This window comes from Lycorma delicatula, chromosome 7, assembly GCF_047948215.1.
Source record: "Lycorma delicatula isolate Av1 chromosome 7, ASM4794821v1, whole genome shotgun sequence".
Lineage (NCBI taxonomy): Eukaryota > Metazoa > Arthropoda > Insecta > Hemiptera > Fulgoridae > Lycorma > Lycorma delicatula.
The window spans coordinates 110,577,147-110,602,750 of NC_134461.1; the positions used below are offsets into that span (position 1 = coordinate 110,577,147).

The 25,604-nt window shown below is 31.5% G+C and overlaps 2 protein-coding genes across 5 annotated transcripts in view; one reads left to right on the forward strand and one right to left on the reverse strand.

Annotated features, from left to right (window-relative positions):
- The window catches only part of LOC142327867 (testicular acid phosphatase homolog), a 39,169-nt gene extending 32,176 nt beyond the window's left edge, over nt 1-6,993 (forward strand). For 2 of the 3 annotated variants that reach the window (XM_075371224.1, XM_075371225.1), the window contains exon 7: nt 2,507-3,026. In XM_075371224.1, the coding sequence (XP_075227339.1) occupies nt 2,507-2,656 (150 nt within the window). In that variant the 3' untranslated portion in view covers nt 2,657-3,026. Of the gene's footprint in view, nt 1-2,506; nt 3,027-6,730 lie in introns of those variants that run through there. The other variant, XR_012757114.1, reaches the window with a different exon arrangement.
- LOC142327868 (testicular acid phosphatase homolog) overlaps nt 1-25,604 on the reverse strand; it is a 51,827-nt gene that overhangs the window by 2,678 nt on the left and 23,545 nt on the right. The window contains exons 4-7 of one of the 2 annotated variants that reach the window (XM_075371226.1): nt 21,906-22,085; nt 14,145-14,277; nt 10,303-10,505; nt 8,421-8,571 (exon numbers count right to left, since the gene is read on the reverse strand). In XM_075371226.1, the coding sequence (XP_075227341.1) occupies nt 8,422-8,571; nt 10,303-10,505; nt 14,145-14,277; nt 21,906-22,085 (666 nt within the window). In that variant the 3' untranslated portion in view covers nt 8,421. Of the gene's footprint in view, nt 1-8,302; nt 8,572-10,302; nt 10,506-14,144; nt 14,278-21,905; nt 22,086-25,604 lie in introns of those variants that run through there. The other variant, XM_075371227.1, reaches the window with a different exon arrangement.

Sequence of the window (25,604 nt, forward strand, 5' to 3'; positions counted from 1 at the left end):
CTTCAATTTTTATTTATTGTTGTTTCTCTTACAAGCATGAGTTTAATGAGCACAGAGGGTTCCAGGGGATAGAGCCCTTTGGCTAGGTAGGAAGAGTGAATACTGACAGACTAAACACCCCTTGACTATGAAGGGAAATGCAGTAACCATATAATGCAGGCGAAGTGCTATAGTAATGACGGGAATGTTAGTTTATAAAAACTAAAATAACATAATAAAAAATAAAATTACATAATTATTGATTATTAAAACTTATTTTCTTTTCTTTTTAATGCTCAAATATTGTTTAACTATACTAAATTTAGTTTATCAAATTTTTTTTTAATTTGAAGTATTTTTTCTTTTTTTTTTGGTAAAAAAGTTCTAAGTTTTTACTACAGTAACACATTAGACGTACTGTAAAAATAAAATATTATGTTCAGAATAAATTTATTGCTTACAGTGAATGATAAACCAAAATAATACCTATTAATAACGACTAGAATAATTAGAAATTCTTTCAGTATTTTAAGCTCTTTAAGTCTACTAAAATACTCTTAGTGAGTTGATCTTTATTAATATTATTGGACCACTTTTGAACAGATAGGCTATAAATAGGATTAATATTATTTGACAGTTGTATTACTGATATCAGTTTGGAAGTTTTAAGTTACAAACAAACCTCACCACGGACCTCCAATTAATTTTTTTTTGTAACAAGAAATTTAAAAAAAATATTATTAGATTAAAAGAACTTGCACATTCTATATCTTATTTTACTTTCATGTTTTGTTTGTAATAAAATTTATAACAAATACTGCAATAAAATTGATTATTATTATAAAAAAATAAAAGAAAAAAATGTTCTATGTGGGTTGGAATATAATCAATACTACTGCATCTGACCAAATGTGATAACGCACAAATAAAGTAATAAAATAATGATGGAGTATCTGACTATACTAAAAAATTTATTTTATTTTTTAGAAAGAGAGTAAATAATTTTTGTTTAGATTGGTATGTAGTAAAACATTTTATAGATTGTATTAGAAATGGGTAGATATGTTAGACTGTAGATGAAAAAGGTACTGTTGTAGCATTGTTCTGGATTGTCCCAGGGAAACTATAGTAAAATCTTGATCAAAGCAGCATCATAAAATACAAAATTGATTATAATAAAAAGAATTGGAAGAAGTCCACACAAATAAATAAATAAATACAGTGTGTATATATATATATATATATATATATATATATTAGCAGACTTGGTAATGCTTCGCTATTGCTAGATTTGAGTATATATATAAATTAAATTAACACAGTTGAAAGTTTAATAAAACATTAACAAAATGAACATTACAGAACTTCATAAAATTTAACCTCTTTCCCTTTCGTTTCCCCCTTTTCACTATTTTCACCTTTACCATATTTCCTTCCCCCTTTCCCCCTTTCCCCATTCCCCTTTCCTTTCCCTATTCCCCTTTCCTTTCCCTATTTCTCTTTCCATTATTTCCCCCTTTCCATTTTTTCTTTTTCCTTACTTTCCCCATTTTTTATTTTTTCAATTTTCTCCTTTTCCAACTTTTCCCTATTTTCCCTTTTCAAATTTTCCCTTTCTCCCTTTTTCCTCACATGTAAATCGGTCCAGTAGTTTTTTAGTCTACAGCGGACACACATATCGGAGACATTGAAATGGAATCGTAAAATATTTAGTATAGCGTGTGTTGCTTTTACATGCAACAGATAGCACTGTTTTTAAAAAAAACATGCTTTTACCTGTCACAGGTGTAACATCTTAGGTATATAAATAGTAGGTACATAAAAATATATGTGTATTCAAATGCAACGTTGTGTCAAAATTTCAAAGCAATCTGTGAAGAACTTTCGGAGATTTAAGATTTTGAACAAACATTTATATTTTTATTTATATTTATTTAATAAATAAAACCAGAATAAAAAATTAAAATTCTGAAGGGATCGTGGAAGTTACAAGATAATGTTTTATACATGATAAATGAAGGTAAAGAATTTTTTTTAATTAGTTTTGTAAATGCTTACTCAGTCTGGGTTATGAGGCCAGTATTATAATACTTTTAAATAAAAGTAAATAAAATACTTATTTACAGCAAAAAATAAATTAGTTTACCACAGAAGATAAAGAACAGATCATCTATCAATGAAGAGTTATTGTAAAAGTCAAAAACATCCTGATTAATAAATCTGGTCAATATTAGCAAAATTTGTTGAACTATAAAAAAACAATTGAAGAAAAAATGGATTCAAAAGCTCAAAATAAACTTGTAAAAGAAAGTATGTTGAATTAGTAAGCTAACACAAACGTTTTGTAGGTACTGTGTACATTTTCGTATAGGCTGATTATAATGTAATGAATTAAAATGAATGAATGAGTTTGTCTCTTCCTAGTTCATAACTGATTTTTACTGAAAATGTTATGTTATTATAGTTCATTAAAACCCTAATTAAAAACTCAGCTATAGTTCTTAAAAGAAATTGTTTTATTTTACAGATTTTTTATGCTAACTCCAGTTCAGTTGAAAAACCAGTGCAAATGATTTTGCCAAAATGTAAGGATCCTTGTTCACTAACGGAATTCTTAGGGATTATTAAGGAAATGGAAACAGAACATGACTGGCAGACAGAGTGTAGTTTAAAATAAGAAATAACCTTTCATTATTTAACACCTTAAGTTCTAAATTAGTCAAATATCATCATATAGGTATTAAGTAATCATCAGTAATTTTGTATTTTATAAACCTTATAATTATCTTATATATTATTATTATTATTATTATTATCTAATTATTCTTGTAATTTATAAACCCATCAGATCTACAACCTTTTTAAAAATATTTTCTTACAAATTATAAATAAAATATATTCTGACAGGTTAAGTTATTAACCAAAGTAACACAAAAGGTGAGTAGCTTAATTAAAATATGTTTACACAGTAATTATGGCTTTAAGCAAGATCTATGAAACTAAGTAATTTTCTTCTAGTCACTAATAAAAGATATTTTTAATGTTTGGCTTTTTTAAATACATTTATTTATCTATTCATTACCAGACTGATTTCCATATTTTTAAGTTTTTATCTTTTCATCCATCCATGATTTTTTGTAATTATAAATAGTTATAATTTAATTTTCAGAAACATTATGATTATCATACCTTTCAATAAGTTTAACTCTTGAAATCATTTTATCCCCATGACATCAATATTAAGTGCAATGTTTCAGTTATAATTGATCAATGTAGTTCACATTTTTGGCTGAATGGTAAAGATACATGTTTTTAGTAATGCATTTGATTTTAGATTTTAGGAGAATTAAGAGACCTAACTTTATATCTCACAGATACCCAGCTAGCTGTTAGTTTGGTTTTTAGTGCAACCTAAAATATGAATCAGGAAACATGAATCCTCGGGAGAGTCTAGAGTCTCATAGGCAGCAACATCTCAATGAGCACCAGTAAAAATGCGGCTGCCTTACTGGCTAATATGTGGTGCTTGCATGACATCAAAGATGGAGCCAAAAACATATCTAAGAAAGAAGGGTAAAGAAGTGATGAGGAAAGAAGAATGAAACCCTAAAACTCAGAGGAACTCCCCTTATCACAATAGAACAGATTTATTGTTTGTAAAGACCATTTAGTTAAGTGATTAACAGTAAAGTAATATAAATAGTTACTATGCTAAAAATATTTGATTCTAAGAATCTTGGTGGGAAAAAACTTTGGCTAATTAATAGTGCTACTATTTCAGCGTTACTTCCATGATCTTTAATTAATAGTAAAATAATTATTAATAAAAAATATTGTAATACAAGGTAAACATTATCAGATTTTTTTGTATTAAAAAAAATAGCCAAGTACTGCACAGAATTTGTAGCATTTTTTTTTTTTTTTTAATAATAAATTGATTCATTAAATTCATAAGATCACTTTTAGTTGTAAAAGAGAAATTTTACTATTTTTTTTTTTTTATTAAAATACAATCAAGAATTATCCACATTCTGATCAATTTCCACTTCCCAAAACCTTTAAGATTGTCATTTACATTCCAGAAAATCTTTATATTAAATTTTGTTAGTTTCTTTTCATATACAACAATTTTTATGGAAAAGAAAATAATGTGTAGATAAAAAAGCTGACAACAAGATTATTATACTTTCCTGCAATATTGGAAAGATACATATTGAAAAAATAATTTATATAATATTATAATGATATATGTATAAATGAAAAATAATGTCACATGAAAAAGATTAAAAAATTCAAAAATCAATATTTTAATCGATAATTTAAAAATTTCATTAAAAAAGCTTTTTACGATTTTTGAGGAAGGGGAGAATTTGGGGCAAACCTTTTTTAAATGGTAAGATAAAATGTACACATGTACTGAGCTTAATAGATGTGGTGTTATGTTTACCAAATTTTCAGAAAATTTACATAAAGAAACTATTTATCCCTTGGATATAGTGACCCCTAACTTTTACCAACAAATTTCCCTATATACACTAATCTGTATGCCAAATTTCATCAAAATCTGCTTTATCCAGTCAAAAGTAATTAAGCTTCAAACACGCCAACACAAGCACATACTTTTTGTTTTTTGAGGTGCCTGTGTCATGAAACATCAAGAAATATAAAAAAACCCAATCCCATTTTTTGACTGATTTCCATACTTTTCTTTCTTGCAGCATAGCTCTACAGCAATGATTCTCAACCTTTTTAGCTCCAAGACTACGAAAAAGTAAAAAAATATATATATATATAATGAATATTTCAGAATCCCCAACACCAACCCAATGAAACCAAGTTAAAACTATTTAGCTGTGTTGATAGCAATGGGTATGAACATGCATGTATGAAGTGTTCAAACATGAGCAATTTACAGGTTCCAACTTGATGTGTATGTGCGCCTTGTAATTTGGTGTGTTTGTATAATATTTGCTGTGAGAGCAACATGTTTGAACATGCATAAGATATGTTTTTACATATCATGCTCTCAGCAGCATAAAAGAGGTGTAAGGGATTACTGAACGTCAATTTAGTTTCAAATGCGAAATGTGCATCTGGTGCCTTTATCTAAGTTTCTAAAAGCATAGTTTCATAGAAAATAGTAATAATTGAGGTTTTGGTTTTTAATGGCTCCCTTAAGACCCCCCCTCCCAAACATTGAATGAATTTTTTAAAACAAATTATTACATAATAACAAATGAAAGATGACTAATTTTAATTTTATACAATTAAAAAATAATAACAAAACAACTTATTAAAAAAGTGCAACTAAAATTCAACGAAACATTTGAAATAAGTTGCACTGTATTGTAGTAAAAATGGTCCAGTACTGTTAACAACAAAACTCACTGCCCCTAACAGGATTGAAAATACAGAAATTCCTTAGCTGTATTGGTGCGATATACATTCCACCTGTATATTTGTAAGTGTAGCAATGATCATGTTATTAAAGTAATACATTCCTGCAACAACTTTACAGAATTCTTTTTTTTTAACTACTTTTACACCCATATAAAAATTCTCTGAATTTTCTCAAAATTAACAATTTTGGAAAAAATAGGAGAGAACTTAACTTTAAATACATCCTACTTATAAGAGAGAGGGGAAAAGAGGTAAGATATGCAGGTGACGTCTCAGTTACTGTAAATTTCTGGCCACATTACAATCAGATGGTCTATGATAAAGTAATTTTCAGTTAAAAGGAAATAATACATATATGATATTTATTATTAACAAATAATACTCATATATGAAATAAGTGTTTTTGCCAGGAAAATGGTTTTTTAGGGTTTGAAAACAACAGTTTTGTTCATGATATCAGTAGAAAATGATGGTCACTATTGGGAGTGCAAGGAAATCGTCAACTACAATCTAATGGTAACTTTAATGTATATATTGATTGTTTTATTAAACTGATCTAGAAACATTGTTTTTTTTTTAAAATTATCTTATGTCATCATGTACATCATGATGAAAGTGATGAAAAATATATAAAAAATAACTGATATCACAATCACCAAAAAACAAATTTCATTGTAATAGTGTAAGTGAATTTCCTTATCACAAAATCAGAATGGTATAAAAAAATTATGAATAATACAATCCCTAGAAAAACACTTACAGTATGAAGGTATCCTTTAAAAAAAGAACATTTTTAATAAATTAAGTCGCGCAAAACATGAAAAGAATTAGAAAAATTCATTTACCTTTTTGGCCATTTTCAATTACAAAATACCATAACAGATAGCAACATAATGTTGCTCTAAATAGATGTTGCTCTTAACAATTGAATAGATTGCTTGCTTTTTCGTGTTTTTTCTACACCAGTTGTTTGATATTTTGAAACAGCCCTGTGGCAAGTGAATTTTTGTAACTTGAGAGTAGCAAATGCTATTCCGTTTTTTTTTGAATACCAGTTTTTATAGATTCAGGACAAACAATTGTTTTTGAGGGAACCTTCACAGTGTAAATGTTTTTCAGGAGTTTGTATTATTCACTACTTCATATCATTATGTTTTTGTGATAAGAAGATTACTAACACTTTTACAGTGAAATTGTTTTTTTGGTGGTTATGATGTACATTACATATATTACTATTTCTTTAAAAGATTATATTGTCAAGTTCAAATAACTAAAGTCTCAATAATAATAATTTGATGTATCTTTCTGGCATTCCAAATAAATTAAACAAGATTAAATGTTTATTTTACAGATAAATCCAGTACTGAGGAAAATGAGTATTCAACTAAGTTTTAGTAAGTTTTTTATCATCTAAATCATACTTCTGGCTCTTGTGTTGACAATATTTTATAATTTATTTTAAGTTTCTGGGTAATTGAGCATATTATAGCAATTTTTCCACAACAATAAAATGGGAGAAGTGAGATTTTAAGAGAAAGTAAGGTATATGATAAAGATTTCTTTTAGTCCTTTGAAATGGCTGTCAATAAAAAGATTTAATTAAAAATTTGAAAATATTATTGTCAGAAATATACTGGGAAAATAATAAAAACAATATCACTGTTTTAAACAATTTAATAATAATACTACAAGAATTAAAAAATTGAATTTTACTTTAAGGAATATCCATGAATTGTCTACAATTTTTCTATTGCTGCCCATTCCAAAAAATTACCAAAGAAATTTTACAAGTTATTCAGTGATAATTTAATATTATTGTAATTCCTAAAAATTAAATCATCTATTTTATTAACAATGACCAGTTTCATTTCAGTATTATAGATGACTTACTTTTAAAATAACCCCATCAAAGTAAACATTTTTTCTAGTATTTCCAACAGTAATAATATTGACATGTTTCTATGTAAGCAATTCACCTTGTTTCTAATTGTTAACCAAGAAGTGGTATTAAAATTATAAATATTAATTTTGTGTAGATGAGATTTTTTCCTATATTTTAAATGAAATCGTATTTTTGTCGTAGAGATTTAATCAATAAATGTTTATTACTGGAGCATTTCCCAATAGTACTGAGATATTGTTTTATTCTCCTCCATCTGAAATTTCCATACAGACTTGTTCTCTCTTATCAGTTTTTTAAACTATTAATTATATAAAAACGTTTGAAAATTAAATTGCCTTTTTTGTTTAAAAAAATAATAAACTATTACACAGTTAAAGGAAAATTTTGAAAACTGACATTTGTTTCACACTTTTTAAAGAAACATTTTAAGTAACACAAATTAAAAAATAAAAAATTGTTTGTTGTGATCTTATTAAAGTTTAGTTCTTTTTAAGTTTAGATCTTACTGATGAAAAAAATCAGTTTGGGAATTATTGAAAAGATGGCTCTTATAGCTGCTTATGTCTTACTGACAAGCAGATAGTTGAAATTTAATTTTTCAATAAAAGAACCTATAAAAAATATATTTCTACAACAAGAAGAATATAGAATATCCTAGAGAGTCCTTGGTCTCAGTTCAAACTTGGTATACATCCAACTTATCCTAATTAACAATTAGTTTAATCAAATAGTTGCACGGGCTGAGGAACACACATTTGTAAGATAAATATTTTATTCACCAAATATTCAAAAATATATTTAACTATTCAAGATTCTATAAAGTAAAATACAGTGATTCTGTAAATTAAAATACAGTTTAATTTTACAAAGAATACAACTGAATTAATCTTCTGTTAATAAACATTAACTGAACAAATTGAAATCAGCTATACATATGGAAAATAAATGTATAAACACACATAAATAAAAAAAGAAGCTATTATTTATTTATGAGATGAGAATTAAATGAAATGTACCAGATATTTGCTGGCTATGTTACTCTTAGATATAATAACATAACATTTTTGTGTATATTTATATCTAAAAAGAAAATACTCATATTAAAATACTGTTGAAATATGAAACATAAAAAACATACTTCACTCTAGACTGTTGCATTCTTTATGCCAATCATCTACTTTTAATTTTTTAAGAACTTCTAAAAATTTTTCCAATCTACATGGTTCTGGACATTTTGGCATATTCATAAACAGTGGCTCCTCCATTGAACTGTGATTGGAATAAAATACCTGAAAGTAAATTATTAACAATGTATGAACTTCAGTCAAAGTAAATTTAAAAAAAAATACAATATTCAATAGAATTTAGCTCTCATAATTTTTTCATTACGTTCATATCAATAAATATTTCTGATTTTAAAATGATGAGATGTCATTGGTATCTGTATCTATAGTACTCATTTAAAAAAACTTATGTGAAATTTTATAGTTCATAGAAACTAAATACAGATAATAAAACAAATCATCTGGAGTGGAAATTTTTTACTTTATTCTAAATTAAATGAAAATTTATTCTAAAAGGAAAAATATTCAGTTTACTAAAGTTAAATGAAAATATTTCCATACAAAATAGTAAATTTTTTAACAGAAAAATCATTGACTTATAAAAAAAATATCAAATCTGGAATGTAAAAAGTAGTGATACAGTCTAACTGAAGAGAACATGTATTCTGCTGAGGTTGTCTACAAGGAAGATTAAAAAAAAATGTAGTCATTGAGTAAGAAAAATATATTAAACAAATTACTGCTATAAGCATTAACTATAAAGAACTATGGATACATTAATTTTATTTATGAAGAAAATCGTATCACTTGTAAGGACTTAAAATGAGACATAACTGATTCCTGAAAATGAAATAACTTGTTAAAAATAACCAGCAACCCATCTTGGTTTAATAGTTATGAAATGTGAAGTGATCTCTCAGTGACTTCCTCAATGAGACTAATATTCTGTTACACATCATACTGCAGAAGTCATTTAATCCTGCAACTGACAACTTCACTCTGTTCCCCAAAGGATCTGACAAACAGAGTGAGTAGTTTATTCTCACTTATAATATAAGAATCATTACGCTTAAGAGAAAGAGATTTTGCCAGATGAATCTTGTATCTTGCTCTACACCATAAGAAAGAGTGGGACAGAGTGTAAAATATTCCTTTCTGTCTTGAAACAATGCTTTATATCAGCTGAATCCCCTGTAAACCATCATTCAAAGGGCAAAATGGATAAAGGTTTTATTTATCTTTCACTCTATATTCTGAATTTGCTGGAAACATTTAAATCAGCAGTGTCATACTCTTCACTAACTCTCTCATTTCATAGCCAGAAAAATGAAATTTTGTAGTTATTTACTGCTATAGATTTAGTTGGGAAGATAAACAGAGATTTATTTGATTAAGTTAAAAAAATAGATTTTATTAAGTTTTAATTTAATTAATTTTTATGAAGTCCGAGAAATTAAGAAAAAACTGAGATTTGTTATAAATAAAGAGAAATTTGTTCATTCATTTACTCCTTATAATAAAAGTTATAGATAATAAAAAGGCAACATTATAAAAGGGTATTAAGGTAACTTATTATAAAAAGGTAACATTAAAATAATAAAATTTAATATTGACCAACAGTTTAATAATTTTTTCTTATGAAAAATATTTCAAAAAATATATATCATTTTTATTGATTATGTTTTTAATACCTTGTTCATGATTCATTTAATAAGGCTAAAGCAAGGACTATGTTAACTAAGAAATCTATACTACTGTACTTCAATATTAATTGAAACATAAAATATAACAAAGTAATTAAATAGAATTTATTGTGTATGTATATGCATGTACACACATATATATATATATATATATATATATATATATATATATAACATGCACATACATAGTGGAAAAGAATATATGTATTTTTCTTTGCTAAGATTTTTTTAAAAAGTAAAACAGTAAAATTACTTTCACTTTATGCCCAACTGATGACTGATGAACTTCAATCATTAATGAAGCTGATGGCTCAACATGTTGTACTCCGATGATACCAAATGCACTCATCAAACCACGTAAAGTAAAATCATGACCACTATGCACTAACATTTTTTCTGTTACAGCACCTCTTATCTTTCTGACTATCCATGAATTAAAGTCATCTAGGAGTGGACCTGAAAATAGTACATTTAAAGCTACATAATTTTTTAGATAAATAGCCATATTTTTTGAATTTTTTGTTCTGTGAGTCTTGAATATAAAATAATGCACATAACTCCAAGAAAGCATTCAAAAATTGTTTCTCTTTCTAAGCATACCAGTATGACACAATCACAAATAGCTTCCAAGTGTTGTGTTGGACTAGGGACAGTGAATGCTATTAAAACAATTTAATGAAACTAGTTATTCTTCACCTCAAAGGAAAGGCAAACGTGGGCGTAAAAGAATAACTACTCCAACAATTAGTTATTAGTGAGAAAAGTAAACTTGATCCAAAATTATCTGCTGCAGACTTAAATCGAGAATTAGTGGAACAGATTTACTCATGACAACTGTTATTTGGCGATTTATTGCAGCTGGACAGAAAGCTAATCAGTCAGCTAAAAAGCAGCGGCTTTTAACATTAGAAAGGTGAATAAGAGGGTCTAGTGGGTCAAAGTACATGCTAACTAGATCAAAGAAGACTGGAAAAATCTTATGATTTGGGTTGAGTCACATTTTTATGTTAGGAGAAAAGCGTTTCATATGTTAGAAAAGGATAAAATGAAAATACATCACGTGCTCATACCCAGCAATCAGTTAAACATCCTCAGAAAAAATGTTTTGGAGTTTCACATTTGAAGAAGCCCCCTTATTCATTACTTCTAGTAGATGGTATGTTGAAAAGTGATGGATATATCAAGATTCTGAAGAAAAGGATTGTGACACTACTTCAAAACTGATTCTCACAAGGCAATGGAGTGTTGCAACAAGATTTTGTGCAATGCCACACTGCCACAAGTGGAAAAAGTTTTTGAAGAATGAAACATTAAAGTGCTTCTATGGCCATGCCACTTCATAGACTTAAAATGACTCTCAAAAATTAATTATAGAACAAAAATTGACCTTATTAAAGCAATAATATCAGTATGGTGTCATGATAAAGAAATAAAAAAAAATGTAATAAACTTGATGAATCAATGCCAAATCGTGTACGAGAAGTGATTAAGAATAAAGGTGGACATATTAATTTAAATATTCACAAATTGTACAGGTATGATTTTTTTTTTAAAGTTATATCTTTTTAATAAATAACATATACGTTTGGATTAATTTGCACATTACTGTATGTACTACTACATTGCAGTAGTTACCAGAATGCTTGGGTGTGGTAAATAATCACCAGTTCATATGAACATTACATACCTGTTCAAAACTTTTTAATTTTGCATACAAAAGAAACAAAATAAAGAGAAAGCATAAAATAGATAATGAAGTTATAATTAAAAATGTTGTTTTATTCATCCCTTAAGATAATGTTTAGAAGTTTGTAGTGTTAAATGTTTCCTACAGCTGGCTGTTTATTGAACGTTACCAGTACATTATTCTTATAATGGTTTTTTTTCTATTGTATAAGTTATGATATTTCTGGTAGAATTTTTATTTCTTATGATGCTTTTGCTTTTCTCATATTCTTTTACTCAAAACAGTTATATATAATTATTTCTAAGTAGAAATTGTTTTTTATATTCTTTGTTTTTAATTATTTCTATAGTTAATTTTGTAACTGTGTTACCTTGTCTATTTCCAATAATTTTCGCTATTCTATTTTTGTTTATGTTTGTGAAATTTTAAGGTACAGTTATTGCATACAAGAAGATTATTTTACTTATGTAAAGAAAATATTGAGCTGAAAGATTAAATACAAATATGTAAAATTGAGATTACAATATGCTTTTTAGAATTTCAACATTCAGTGTCACCTATATCATAAAGCTCATAAAAACTCAATGTACATTTTCTTAATTTAATTTAATCTTATTGAACTAATGATCTTATCAAAGTAAAATAATATTTTGTAATTTTAGTACTACATTTTCTACTACAATATATAGTGCCATTGGTCCTAAAAATAAAAATTACAACTGTGGAGGCAGTAGACACCTGGCTGTTTAAGGCCTTTAGTCCTTGTGTCTTGACTAGGTATAGTGCTTAAATTGATTATAGATAATAAAAAAAACACTTTAGAAAGTTTATTGTTAGATTTTCAAATTTTTGTATAAAACTTTATTTCATTTAAAAGAAGTTTAAAAAATTCGAATTTTCTCATATGTAAAAAAGTCCCTTACCATTATTGCATATTTATATATTTAATCCAGCTTCCTTGTATTAATATTTTTAAACCTGACCATGTAACCATATTTAGAACTATTCCTATTGTCAATTGTTCTAAAACAAATTAAAAAAAAAAATATTTTTTATTATGAAAGAGTGGGGCATCAACAATTGTGGTCATTAGCCTGGCGGAAATTGGTAGCGTATGAAAAGATGCCATGCCTGACAGGGATTCAAACCCAGGACCATCACACGAAATGCAGAAACGCTATCTACTTAGCCACGGAGGTCAAAAAATTTGTTTTACTAAAATTAAGTAAAACATATCTGTTTTACTTCATCTGAAATAGTTTTCTTCACATTTACAGTGATCTCTTTGGTTGTGAAGAATCCAAATTTTAGATTTACATTGACAGTTATGATATATGATATTAATCTTTTTCACTTCGACCACATATATACTCATGTTCTTTGTGTCGAAAGTCACATATCACTAAGAGTTTCAACTAAAGGCCAAACACATATGGCGGTAGAAAAACACTACTCCTGGAACGTATTGTGATGCCACCAGTGTCAGATGGTAAGTTGATGAATACCAAGAGTGCCTTCTTAAGTGTTAAAATGTGTTAACTTGAAACTAGGCATATCACAGATTCGTTCTTAGTTGTTCCTTTTTTCTCATTTACGTTAATGAAGAGAACTACTATTTATACAGATGTAACATAAAACATCTATTAAGATAAAAATTTACATTTGCCCATTAGCAATAAATTTACCTTCTTAATAATAAATTATGTAACTGTATTCAGTAAAATCTTAAATGAGAAAACTCAAAAAGTTAATTAATGACAAAGAACTACTTGTGGTTGTGATCACTAAATGAATTACATAAAAAAAGAAGACAAATCGATATGATAGGTAGATTAAATATATTGATAAAAGGGCAATAATAGTATAAAAGAAAAATTTAATTAAGTATAAAATTATTTTTTAATTTAATAAAACAAGCTTATCTGTAAAAATATATTTTACTCTGAACGCACTTCTAAAATACAAATACTCCTTAAAAGTAAAAATTTTCTCGTACATCATATCCTACTCACTCACTTGTTTTACTGTCTTGTTATTGCCCTTATTTATTTTATATTGGCTTAAGTAGTAGAAAATAAAATCAGCTTTAAGGACAATTGCTTTCATAAAATGGTTAATAATGGCAAATAATCTAAAAACACTACTATGTAGTTATTATTACATACAGTTTACTCATGTTTTCAATAATGATTCATCAGCAGTTGGTTTCACTGTCTCAGATAGATCTGTCCAAAAATATTATTATAAATTAATCATTTACAAACAAAGTACATGGTTAAAGTGAGCATTCACCCTACTAAACGTTGCTACACTTTTAACTTCTAATTTTATTGTTGAGCCTTAATCATCAAAGAACAGCTAATCAGTTACATAAATACTTACATAAACATTTAATAATTCACAATCACCTGCAAATAGTCGATTCATTGTATTGTTTCCAAAGCCAGTGACAAGTGCTTCTTGGATAAAAGATCCAGCATTGTTAATTTTATCAGGATAAACAGATTTTGTCCATGCTGGCAAAGGAATATCTTCTGAATGCTAAAGTACCAAATAGATAGTATTTATTTTAATAAAATAAAAAATATATATTACAATATAAAGAAAAAAGTCTTAATTTTTTTTTCATTAGTGTTTTTTACTCTTTCAGTCATAATCACCTCTATAACAAAAATATTTATAAATCGCAAACAAATGCAACAAAACATAAGTGATTAAAATCTCTTATGATTTAGATATCCATTATTTCGTTAACTTCTGTTGGAAAGTGTTACTTATAAATGTAGTTGAACTTTTTCCATTTCATTGCGATTTAATTCTAAAATTAGCATTTTATATATATATGTATATATATATATATATATATTGGGTTGATTTTTATATGCTCAGTTGTACTGGGTAAATTTGGTTTATTATTAATAAAAGTTTTAAGGTTCCTATCAAACCTACATCAAATTATGCTTTGGTTGTATTTATATAGATAACATAGCAGTTATGATATTTTATGTTTATTGAATTTATCAAATTATTTTGTTTTATTGGTTACCAGTATTGTTTTTAGATACGAACATATCTGGTTTGTAGGCTACATTGCACTGCCTCTGACAGGGAGTCTTACTTTTTAAGACTTTCAGGGGTTGTCATCCCCATGGTCATACCCTATGCAGATTTCCTTTCTACTACACACTTAGCTGCTGAACTTTTTATACACTACAAATATTACATAAATTAATTCATATACCCTTACACAGCAACACAACATCTTACACTTGGTGGTGTGATACTTACAAAACACAACCATAACCAAAGGTGAAAACTATCATTGCAATGGATGGATGGCTCTACATAGTGAGACTCAAATGATGTTCTCTGGGCACCAGGGTGAACCCAGTTGAATGAAGTCCTAGCCCCAATACATGCGCGCTCTGCTGAAGTGGTCCGTTATATTACTGGTATTATATTACCGGTACTTGTGGAAACTGTATGTCAGTTCCAATCTATAATCCTTTGGTGGTTGTTGGTCCAGTTGAAAAAACCAACAAATCCAGGAGGTTTAAAAAGGCTTGACTGACCTTGTCAGCCAAAGATGTGACAAATGATAATGAAAAAAGATGTAACAGAGAGCGTAAAATAACTAATTTGTGTTTATTGCAGTTAGGAATAAAGAGGAAGGTATATCCTTTATGAAAGTTTCTCCATTTCTTATAAATAAGTGAATTGTAGCAGCTTGTGGCTCACCAAAATCCATTAAAATGCTGAGGAGTGGCACCCTCTGATTGAAGTTAGTAATAATGAACAGAGTTAGATATATGGCAAAGGTGATAGTGAAGCCTTACTTATCAGTAGAATTCTAGCAAACGAGTGATCTTCTTCTGTGACTTGGCTGATATTGAACTATCAGAAATATCTGAAGAGCTACTACTATAGTCAGTTTCATCTGAGCAGAGGATCATGAGAAAGGAGAATGGTGTTGATGTGCCAGCATTCTCACTTATGAGTATCCTAACCTTTTTGACTCCAACTGTTCCTGAGTGAATAAGAATTGGTTAGCTATCTGTCTCTGTGTGACCCTATATACCAAACCCAAGACGCTACTTTCAGTGTCAGGTTTTTGGTCACAACAAAGATGGTTGCACAATGGAACAAGTTTGTGTATATTGCGGCTATATGGGACATGATGATAACACATGAAATAGAAATAGAAAAACACACTATTTGTAAAGGTTCACAGGGTGTGGACAAACATTCCTACAGTCTCAGAGAAGATATTGGCACCATTCAAAATGAATATCTGCAACTTATACCTTCCTCCAAATTCCAATATCAGTGAAGTTCAGTCTGTTTCCCCAGATTCCTTTACACTGCCTAATAATTGGCAATTTCAACATCCCTCACTATTCATGGGGTTCATCAACATGTATTTCCTGAGGTACTATAGTTGATTTACTAAGGCAGAACTTAGATCTCTACTTATTGATGAATCGTGCACGTTTTATCATATTCATCAGATAATTTTTGTGCATTGATCTGTTCTTATGTTCAGCAACTCTACTCCCACGTCTTACCGAGCATGTCACCAAAGATTTCTTTGGAAGCGACCATAGACTGGTTGTTATCTCAGTCGGTAATAGTGATTTACCTCAGAATCTGCCATACAAATGGGTGCTTCAGAAAGCGAACTGGATTGAATACAAGGATTCCTTTGGCAAATATGACAAGAATGGTAGCGATAAACACCAACTTGCAAAGTTTTCACTGCAAATTCTTGATAGTGCGACTGAATTCATACCTTTACTTCTGGATAGCCAAGGCGGCTCTTTTTCCTGTTTAACCTTTGGGAATTACCGATCAGGTATTATTTCAGAGGATGAATGAGGATATGTGTGAGTGTAAATGAAGCGTAGTCTTCTACATTCTCAGTTCGACCATTCCTGAGATGTATGGTTAATTGAAACCCAATCACCAAAGAACACCGGTATCCATGATCTAGTATTCAAATCTGTATAAAAGTAACTGCCTTCACTAGGACTTGAACGCTGGAACTCCCAATTTCCAAATCAGCTGTTGGGAAGAAGCCAAGGCGGCCGCCTGCTGTTCATTGGTGGGATGTGGCAGATCTCTTACTGCAGGCATACAATAAGAGATCGGCGCAGCTTTTCGTAATGCGAGGGCTGTTTGCCGTCGAGTGTTTATGATTCGATTTGGGGCTCCAGCAGGTGGGGTGGCCGCGCCGCCGGGGTATGTTAACCCGTGTGACCGTGGGTGTGGCTTTCTTCCGGTGGTGGCGGTCCTGATCGTGACTTGGTAATGCCGCGCGAGACACCATGATGGAACAGTGTGGGGTGCGGGGTTTGTCCCCAGATCCTGCGCGGACCGGAATGAGGTTGCGTTCCCCTTGTTAGGTGACCTAAATTGGTCGACTTCTTTGGGTGTTGTTCTGAATTTCTATGTTACGTAAGACATAACTTTGACTGGTATGGGTGTAGAACTGATTTAACTTTAAACTTGTTCGTTTTCTGAGGCATTCATAGTCACGAACGGTGATGTCAAATCTGGACTAGGCGCGGGGTTCGCGGTTTCGGTCAATTCTTTTGAGGGAATCATGCTATGTTGGATGTGAAGATATCCTTTTGAGGCCTACATGAAGGCAAAATTTGATATGTATTTTACTAATGCAAATGTCTGCCGAGGCATTTACATCGGTGGCACCCCGACCGAGGCCTGGCTGATGACTGTGAGATGTAATCCGTTAGGGGGTCCAAAGATGACCTCCGGTAAAGCCCCTCAGGGCTTGGAACTGAGGGGGTGGTGTGGCGACCGGTTACGTTACAAGGTGGGTGTTTTCCACTTACGGAGTTGGGATGTACTAAACGAAAATCTTGGTTGAATTATGTCAATTCCATTTCTCGGTCAACACCACCATCTCTTGTATGAAGAAAAGTTCAGGCTATATGTGGATCATGACAATCTTCGCAACCGATTGTACTGGAAATGATCGGCATCCTCTTAACGACGTCAATGGATGTGGCGAATACATTTGGAAACATGTTTATGCCAATTTCACTTACTTCATCATATTGCAGTGAGTTTATCAGGTATAAATTACAGATAGAAAGTGTTCCACTTGTTAGCGGAGATTTGCAAAATGAATTATTCCTTTTTATTTTGATGAAGTAAGATATGCTTTGAATAATTCCCGTAAAATGTATCAATAAAAATGTATGTAAAATGAAAGTATCATTTCCTCTAAAATGATACTGTCTAGGAGTATATTATCTCACCTCCCGGATACTTCATTACATCTTTTGTGTAATTATAATAGAATATTTTCTGATCATGTTTTTTTCAGATTCTTGATCAGAAGCATTTTTCGATTCCCGTACTAAAACCTGGTGAAGATAAATCATGCCCTTAAGTTATCATCCTATATATAAAGCGATGGTAAACCGTCGTCTAGTATGATACTTTTAGAGAAATGCCCTAATTGCCCCCGAACAATGCGGTTTCCGCAAAGATAGATCATCTATTGTTCAAGTAGTTTCCCATAAATCTGTCATTCAAAACGCCTTCCTACTCCTCCAACGCCTCATTGCTGTATTTTAATAAGCAAAAGGCGTATGACCCTGCTTGTAGGAGAAGTATCCTAAATAAATTGCATGAATGGTAGGTATACAAAGGAATCTCCTTACATTTATTAGAGATCTCCTCAGTATTCGGGCCTTTCGAGTTCGATGAGAACGACGGTATCCGAAAATATGACAGGGAGGTGTCCTAAGTGTTACCTTATTTGCCGTAGCCATAAATAGTATAATAAACTGCAAGCAAAAATCCGTTAAAAATGCCAGACATGTTGAAAGTTTTATCAAATACTCGTTGGAGAGCTGATCGTGTAAGCATGTTGCACTTCTATCGAGCTTGGTCGCTCCTTCTTAGACTATTGCTGCGTGGAATATTCGTCGGTACGGATCACCGCTCTAAAGATACACGATGCAGTTCACCATTCATTTATTCGTTTGGCTACAGGGACGTTTCTTTCAAGCCCTGTGATAAGTCTACTAGTGGACAGTAGTGAACCATCTCTTTGGAGTAGAAATTATCTGATCCTAGGTAGTCCGCAGTAAAGCGCAACCAAATCATCCTCCTTTGATGGCGTTCTCCAACCAGCATGTTAATAGACATGAGGAACGGCCGAGATGTACTGCTCCGCTAGACATGAGAGCTTATTGCCTTTTCTTATCTCTAAATATTCAATTACCTCCAGTACCACAAGTTACTCAATGTTACCACCCCCTTTGGCGACCTTCGCTCGTGAATTATTGCTTTAGTCTTGATCAATATAAAAAAAGAGCACGAATCCGGTTACCTTACGAAAAATCTTTCTGAATATTGTAAATAGCGTGCATCCAGATACTATAGTTTACGCAGAGGGCTCTAGACACGATAATTCTGTTGGTTATGCTTTTGTGGTTTACGATGGGACATACAAGTTTGGCCTTTCCAGTATAGCCAGTGTTTACGTCACGGAGCTGCTTTAGATAAATAGGGCCCTAAATATACTTAGTTCAACATTCCCGGCACGTACTTTCTTATCTGTTCAGAATCCATGAGTGCCTTGCAAGCCATTGGTGATATGTACTCCAGAATTCTGTTGTCTGTGATATACAGTCTATTATCTCTGAAATGACTCAACGTATTACAAATGTGAGGTTCTGCTGGATCCCTAGCTACATTGTAATTTCAGACAATGAGAACGCTGATCGTTCGGCAACAGAGGCTTGTTTGCAGCCTCCTTTCAATAATCGCTTTGTTTCGAATGATCTTATCTGTTTTCTGAAGAGTGTGGTTTGTGATGAATGGCAGAGTGAATAGAATGCTACAATCAATAATAAACTTTAACCATTTAAGGACGCTGTGTCACCCTGGAGCTCTTCATGAAGTAATAATTGTCGTGAGGAGGTTACTATTTGCAGTTTGCAAATAAGGCACAGAAGGCTCTCTCATGGATATGTGATGGAATGCCATTGTCGTTATGCGGCATTGCGTCAGAAGTTTAAACTACTCTAACATACGAAATATCTTACGCAACAATGTGTCTATGTTTTCTAATGTCTTACGATTATTTAGGGCCGTACATCTGGATCCAAAAATTTTATTAAAACTAAATATGCCTTTGCCTTTTGACTTCAGCAGTTTTATTGTTTTATGTTAGATTTTTAAAATTGTTCTTATTTTGCAATTAACTTCCACATAAATCATCGGCAAGCATCGTTAATAAAAGCTATTAGTTAAATTATATTTCAGTGGCAAATTTATTTTGCATTTCTCATTGATTACTCCTCCAAATTATTCTATTCCGAGGCATTTATAAATATGGTTTATTCATAAATATCATTCAGACTCTCATATTTCATGCTTTAATATAAAAATTCATTCACTAGTGTTTAGTTTAATAGAGAAAAAAAACTTTTAAACAGTTTTCATTAATTGTAAAATGAAAGAGCGGTAATTACAAAAAAAAAAAAAAATAAAACCTTAGGGCAAATTTTGAGGTCATATTTGGATTCAGCTTAAAAATATACATTAGAATAAGCCACAATTATCAGAGTAAATTCTGATGAGAGTATAAACTTTATAAATTTAAAAATTTGTAATCAGAGTATAGTTGATCAGATATTTGACTGTCACTTTCGAGAATGACATTCCAACGCCGTAGGGGAAAGACACCCACCCATCTTGTGACGTTACCGGTCGCCATACCACACCCGCCGTTCCAAGCCCTGAGGGGCTTTACCGGAGGTCATCTTTAGACCCTGTAACTGATTACATCTCACAGTCATCAGCCAGGCCTCGGTCAGGATACCACCGATGTAAATGCCTTGGCAGACATTAGCATCAGTAAAATATATATCAAATTTCGCCTTCACGTAGGCCCCCAACGGACATCTTCACATCCAACGTAGCATGATTCTCTCAAACTAACTGACCGAAACCGCGGAAATGCGAACCCCGTACCTAGTCCAGATTTGACAGCACCGTTCGTGACTGTGAATGCCTCAGAAAACGAATGAGTTTAAAGTTAAATCAGTGCTACACTCATACCAATCAAAATTATGCCTTACGCAACATAGAAATTCACCCAAAGAACCCAAAGAAGTCGACCAATTTAGGTCACCTAACAAGGGAAACGCAACCTTATTCCGGTTCGCGCAGGAGACTGGGACAAACTCCGCACCCCCACCCGGTCCCATCATGGTGTTTCGCATGGCATTACCAAGTCACGATCAGGATCGCCACTGGCGGATGGAAGCCACGCCCCCGGTCGCACGGGTTAACATAACCCGGCGGCGCGGCCACCCTCACCAGCGGGAGCCCCAGCCATTTCCAAAAAAAAGAAGATCCCATATATTGTGAAAGGGGTTGAAATGATTCTCATTCCTTTCTACCATCAGACAAATATAGTGCTGTACATTAATATTACAAATTCACTGAAATGCAGATAAATTCCACAAGTAATAGCTTCATTCTGTTCATAAGGAAGAATATTCTCAGCTAAAGCGATTTTTGACTAGTCTTGTTTGTACGTTAGTTGCTTTAGATCTATTTCAAATGTAAGGCTGTAAGGATCACTTGGTCGAATAATGTAATGAAATCAGTTTTATAATATTTTCATATTGTTGTGAAAGGTATGTTATTTATTATACTTGTATTCTAAAACTGTAAAATAATTTAAAAATAACAAATAAATAAGGAAATGAGATGGTTTTGTTTACATATTCATCAGATTTTTTGTTTTTAGTTTTATATTAATTTTTTATTTTCCAACTACTTCTTAACTTCCTTTTTTTAATTAGGTATGAAGATTTATTAAACTTCAGAAGATATACATGATAAAAGAACCTTTTGGAACCTGAAATAAGATCAAGATTATAGATAATTCAAAATTTTGGAAAAAGCAAGTGAAAAATTCCAAGTAATATTTTTGCTGTTGTACCACTTTTGTTATTTAAAAGTAAATTTCATCTTTCTATGACATCAGGTACTTTTATGACATGGCGAAGATCAAGGGAAAAGGCATCTACTTGTAAGACATGATTCATTCAAACTTATGGTTTGGTCATTTACATCAAGATATCATCTATTATTTCTATCTCTATAATAAAAATACTTACCTCACAACTCAATGAATCGTATACCTTACCAAATGCAATTAAGTTATCATCAGGTAATCCAGAATAATTTTTAACATAATCAAACAAATCTCTATGTTCATTGAAATAATTATGTATTACCGGCATATATTTTTCTTGTTCTTTCGTAAATCTTGGGCATAAGGTATCATTTACAACAATCTGCAATCATAGATTTAGAATATAAATTGGTACACAAACTTTAATTCATTATTGGTGGATAAAAAGTATCACATTCTTGGACAAATCACTACTCAAAACATTATTGATTCTATAAGATAAAAAATCTATAGGATAACCATCACCAAAAAAGAGAAGTTGACTATCACATAACTGAAAAAGAAACGTCTATATGAATCTCATGTACAGAGTGTCCCACGAAGAAACGGAAAAACTTTCAGGACATGTTCTACTGATGAAAATAATGAAAAAAATCTCCTATAAATATAGGTCTGGAGACGCTTTGATTTTGAGTTACGGCTAGCAAAATATTTTGCTTGGATTTCAATTCTTCTAATAAAAAGAAACCCTACCGTAATTTTTGGGATTCTCATTAAGGAGTAAGGTTGGTAGTTTCTTATGTAATTTAAGATGAGAAATAGGATAAAATAGGTCCCAGAACTGTAGCTCTAGGAGTTTTTAAGATATCTAACATAAAATCCAAAAATCGGTGAAAAAAAACAAGTTTTTTTTAGGATTGTAATACGCTTTGCTAAATGACTAATAAGCGCGGAAGATTTAATAACAGTACTGTAGAGAATTTAATTCTAAGAAAATTAATGTAAATAGAGCCAGTAAAAAAAAATAAAACTTTAAAAAATCAGTTTTTTATTGAAGCAAGACAAAAAAAAAATAAACAGAAAATCGTATTATTCTATCTGTACCTAATAAAAATTATTCTTATTATAGCAAAACAAAAAAATAAAATACATGAAACGATACATGAAATGATAACTACTGAAACCTCAGTTACAATAATTGCTTGAAATTCCCTCCTCCACAATGAACACAGCACTCTATCAAACATAAAATATTTCCGGTGGCTTTCCTTATTATTACAGTATCGTTTCATATAAATTCAATGGCATTTCGTATTTTAATGAGTAACTCTTCTTTAGTATTAACTTTTTCTTTGTAAACCATCATTTTCATAAAACCTCAAATGATGTAATCTAGTGGGGTTAAGTCAGATGATCGTGGTGGCCAGTGATAGCTCTACCAAGTTAAATACAATTTAAAAAATTAACATTCAAGTAATTTCTAGCTACTAAAGAAATCTAGCTACTGAAGAATTTCACCATCGTGCTGGAAAATCATTTGCAATCTAGTTTGTAAAGGAATATCCTTCAAAATGGCTGGCCAATTATTTTTTTAAGCAGTGGGAGGTCGCGTATTGGCACTGCAGAACTGCAGCACTCCGTATTTCCAGTTGATATTATCGATAAAATTTAATATAATGAGTCCTTTTTTCTTTTATTCTTTCTTTATACTTGTACAATATATAATCCTTAATCTTAATGTCAGTAGCCATCCCCCAGTTTATGAAAAAGAAACAAAAATCTTTGCACGGAACTGTGCTCTTCACAGTTCCAGTGGCGTGGTGTTTGGCTGTTGTGCGCATGCGTACAAAGGAGCCTCGCTGCATGTGAGGCTGCGAGGGAGAGTGAGCACTGTCGCTCCCGCAGTGCCGAGTCTGGCGTGCTGGTGGAAGGCAGTCTTTTTTTTTTATTCCGCATATGTAAGGAACGTTCCTTGTTCTTTCTCCTTTTCGAGTTTAGTCGGTGGAAGGAATATGAAAATGGTTTAGTTGTTTTTTCAGTAACGATCAGAAGTTGGCGGAAAGCAAGGGCTCTTTTAGATTGCCAAATCTGTCCAAAAACACGTTGGAAGGGCGAAAAAGAAGGTAATTAGTAAAAACGAATTATGTATTTCTTTCTGTGTACATAGACATTTAAATTAAGCACCATTGGACTATAATATTTTTAAGCGAACATTTTATTAGGTTATTATTTAATTAATAATACCAAAAAATATTATCTGTATTGACATTTTATTATTTATTCGGTTAAACCGAATGCGGTTTATAAGAATAATGTGCTTAAAACCTGTGTACATATTCTTGAATGTGATAAAGTGAAGAATTAAATTATTATCGCGCTTCCAGCTATTCTATTTGATTAATTTTTTTCGGTTCTTTTATTTTACAGAAAACTTTAACCATGGCCTTGAAAAGGCCCAGAAAAAAAATTTCTGGAACAGCATCCCCACTAATTTTAGCTACGAGCCGCCACTGGTTATGTTGTCTGCCCAACCATATCTTCTATTCTCGAAAGAGGTGAAAATCGCTAGTTTCTAGGTTCTGATGACTACATGGTTAATGGTCGAAAACTTCCCACTTGAATTGTTTGAGAAGCTCTTGCGTCACGTTGATACAGTGAGGTCGTGCATTGTCGTGGGTCAAAACCATGCCGGACGCGAGCATGCCTCTTCGTTTTTTCTGGGTCGTTCTGGGGAGGCGACGTAAAGATTCACGATAAACTTCCTGTTATTGTTGTCCTATGCTATATAAAGTTCACAAACAAGACACCCAAAAAACTATAGCCATTGTTTTCCTGTGTTTCAGTGTCTGTTTGAACTTTTTCGGCTTGTTTGGAGAAGAAGTGTGCATCAGTTGCTTAGACCGTTCTTTTTTTTTAGATTGTCATACTGGATCCAAGTCTCATCGCCAGTAACGATAGACTTTAAAAACTCTTCCCTTTCATTATCGTAAAGCATGAGAAACATTAAGATTGATTCCTTTCGCTGCGATTTGTGATCGTAACTCAACATTTTTGGGACCCAACGTACACACAGTTTCCGGTATCCTAGGTCTTTAGTCACAATTGTAAGCAGAAAAGGTCTTGAAATTTCTGCAGAAAGTTCACTTATCATAAACCTACGTTTGTCGCGGACAGAATCCTCAATACCCTCAACCAGGCGTACAATATGGGTGTTCTTACCCACCTTCAACATGGACGTTCATTCGTTCTTCTTAAAATTTCCTACACCATTCCCGTACACTACCATGATTCGTAAAGTTTTCACCATACACTAGACTCATTCTGCGATGAATTTCAGCAGCGCTACATCCTTCTGCTTCTCTTTTCTCTATTTAGCCTCCGATAATTATCTTTCAGATAATACTTCAGAGGATGAATGAGGATGATATGTGTGAGTGTAAATCGAGTGTAGTCTTGTACAGTCTCAGTTCGACCATTCCTGAGATGTGTGGTTAATTGAAACCCAACCACCAAAGAACACCGGTATCCACGATCTAGTATTCAAATCCGTGTAAAAATAACTGACTTTACTAGGACTTGAACGCTGGAACTCTCGACTTCCAAATCAGCTGATTTGAGAAGACGCGTTCACCATTAGATCAACCCGGTGGGTTAATCCTTCTACTTGCAAAAAACGTATCACCCGTGACGGTAGCATCGATCATATCGGCCATGTTCAATTGTACGTAGCTTCGTTCAGGATGATGCAATGGAACCCGCAAAGGCAGAGTTTGTTAGGAGGAGGGCGGCGCAATCGCACAACGCGGAGACCTGGCTCCCACCTACCTCTTGTTTACTTAGAAGCACGATTGGAGGTTGAAAAAAAAACGGTCCTGGTAAAATACATAAAATTATTTTATAC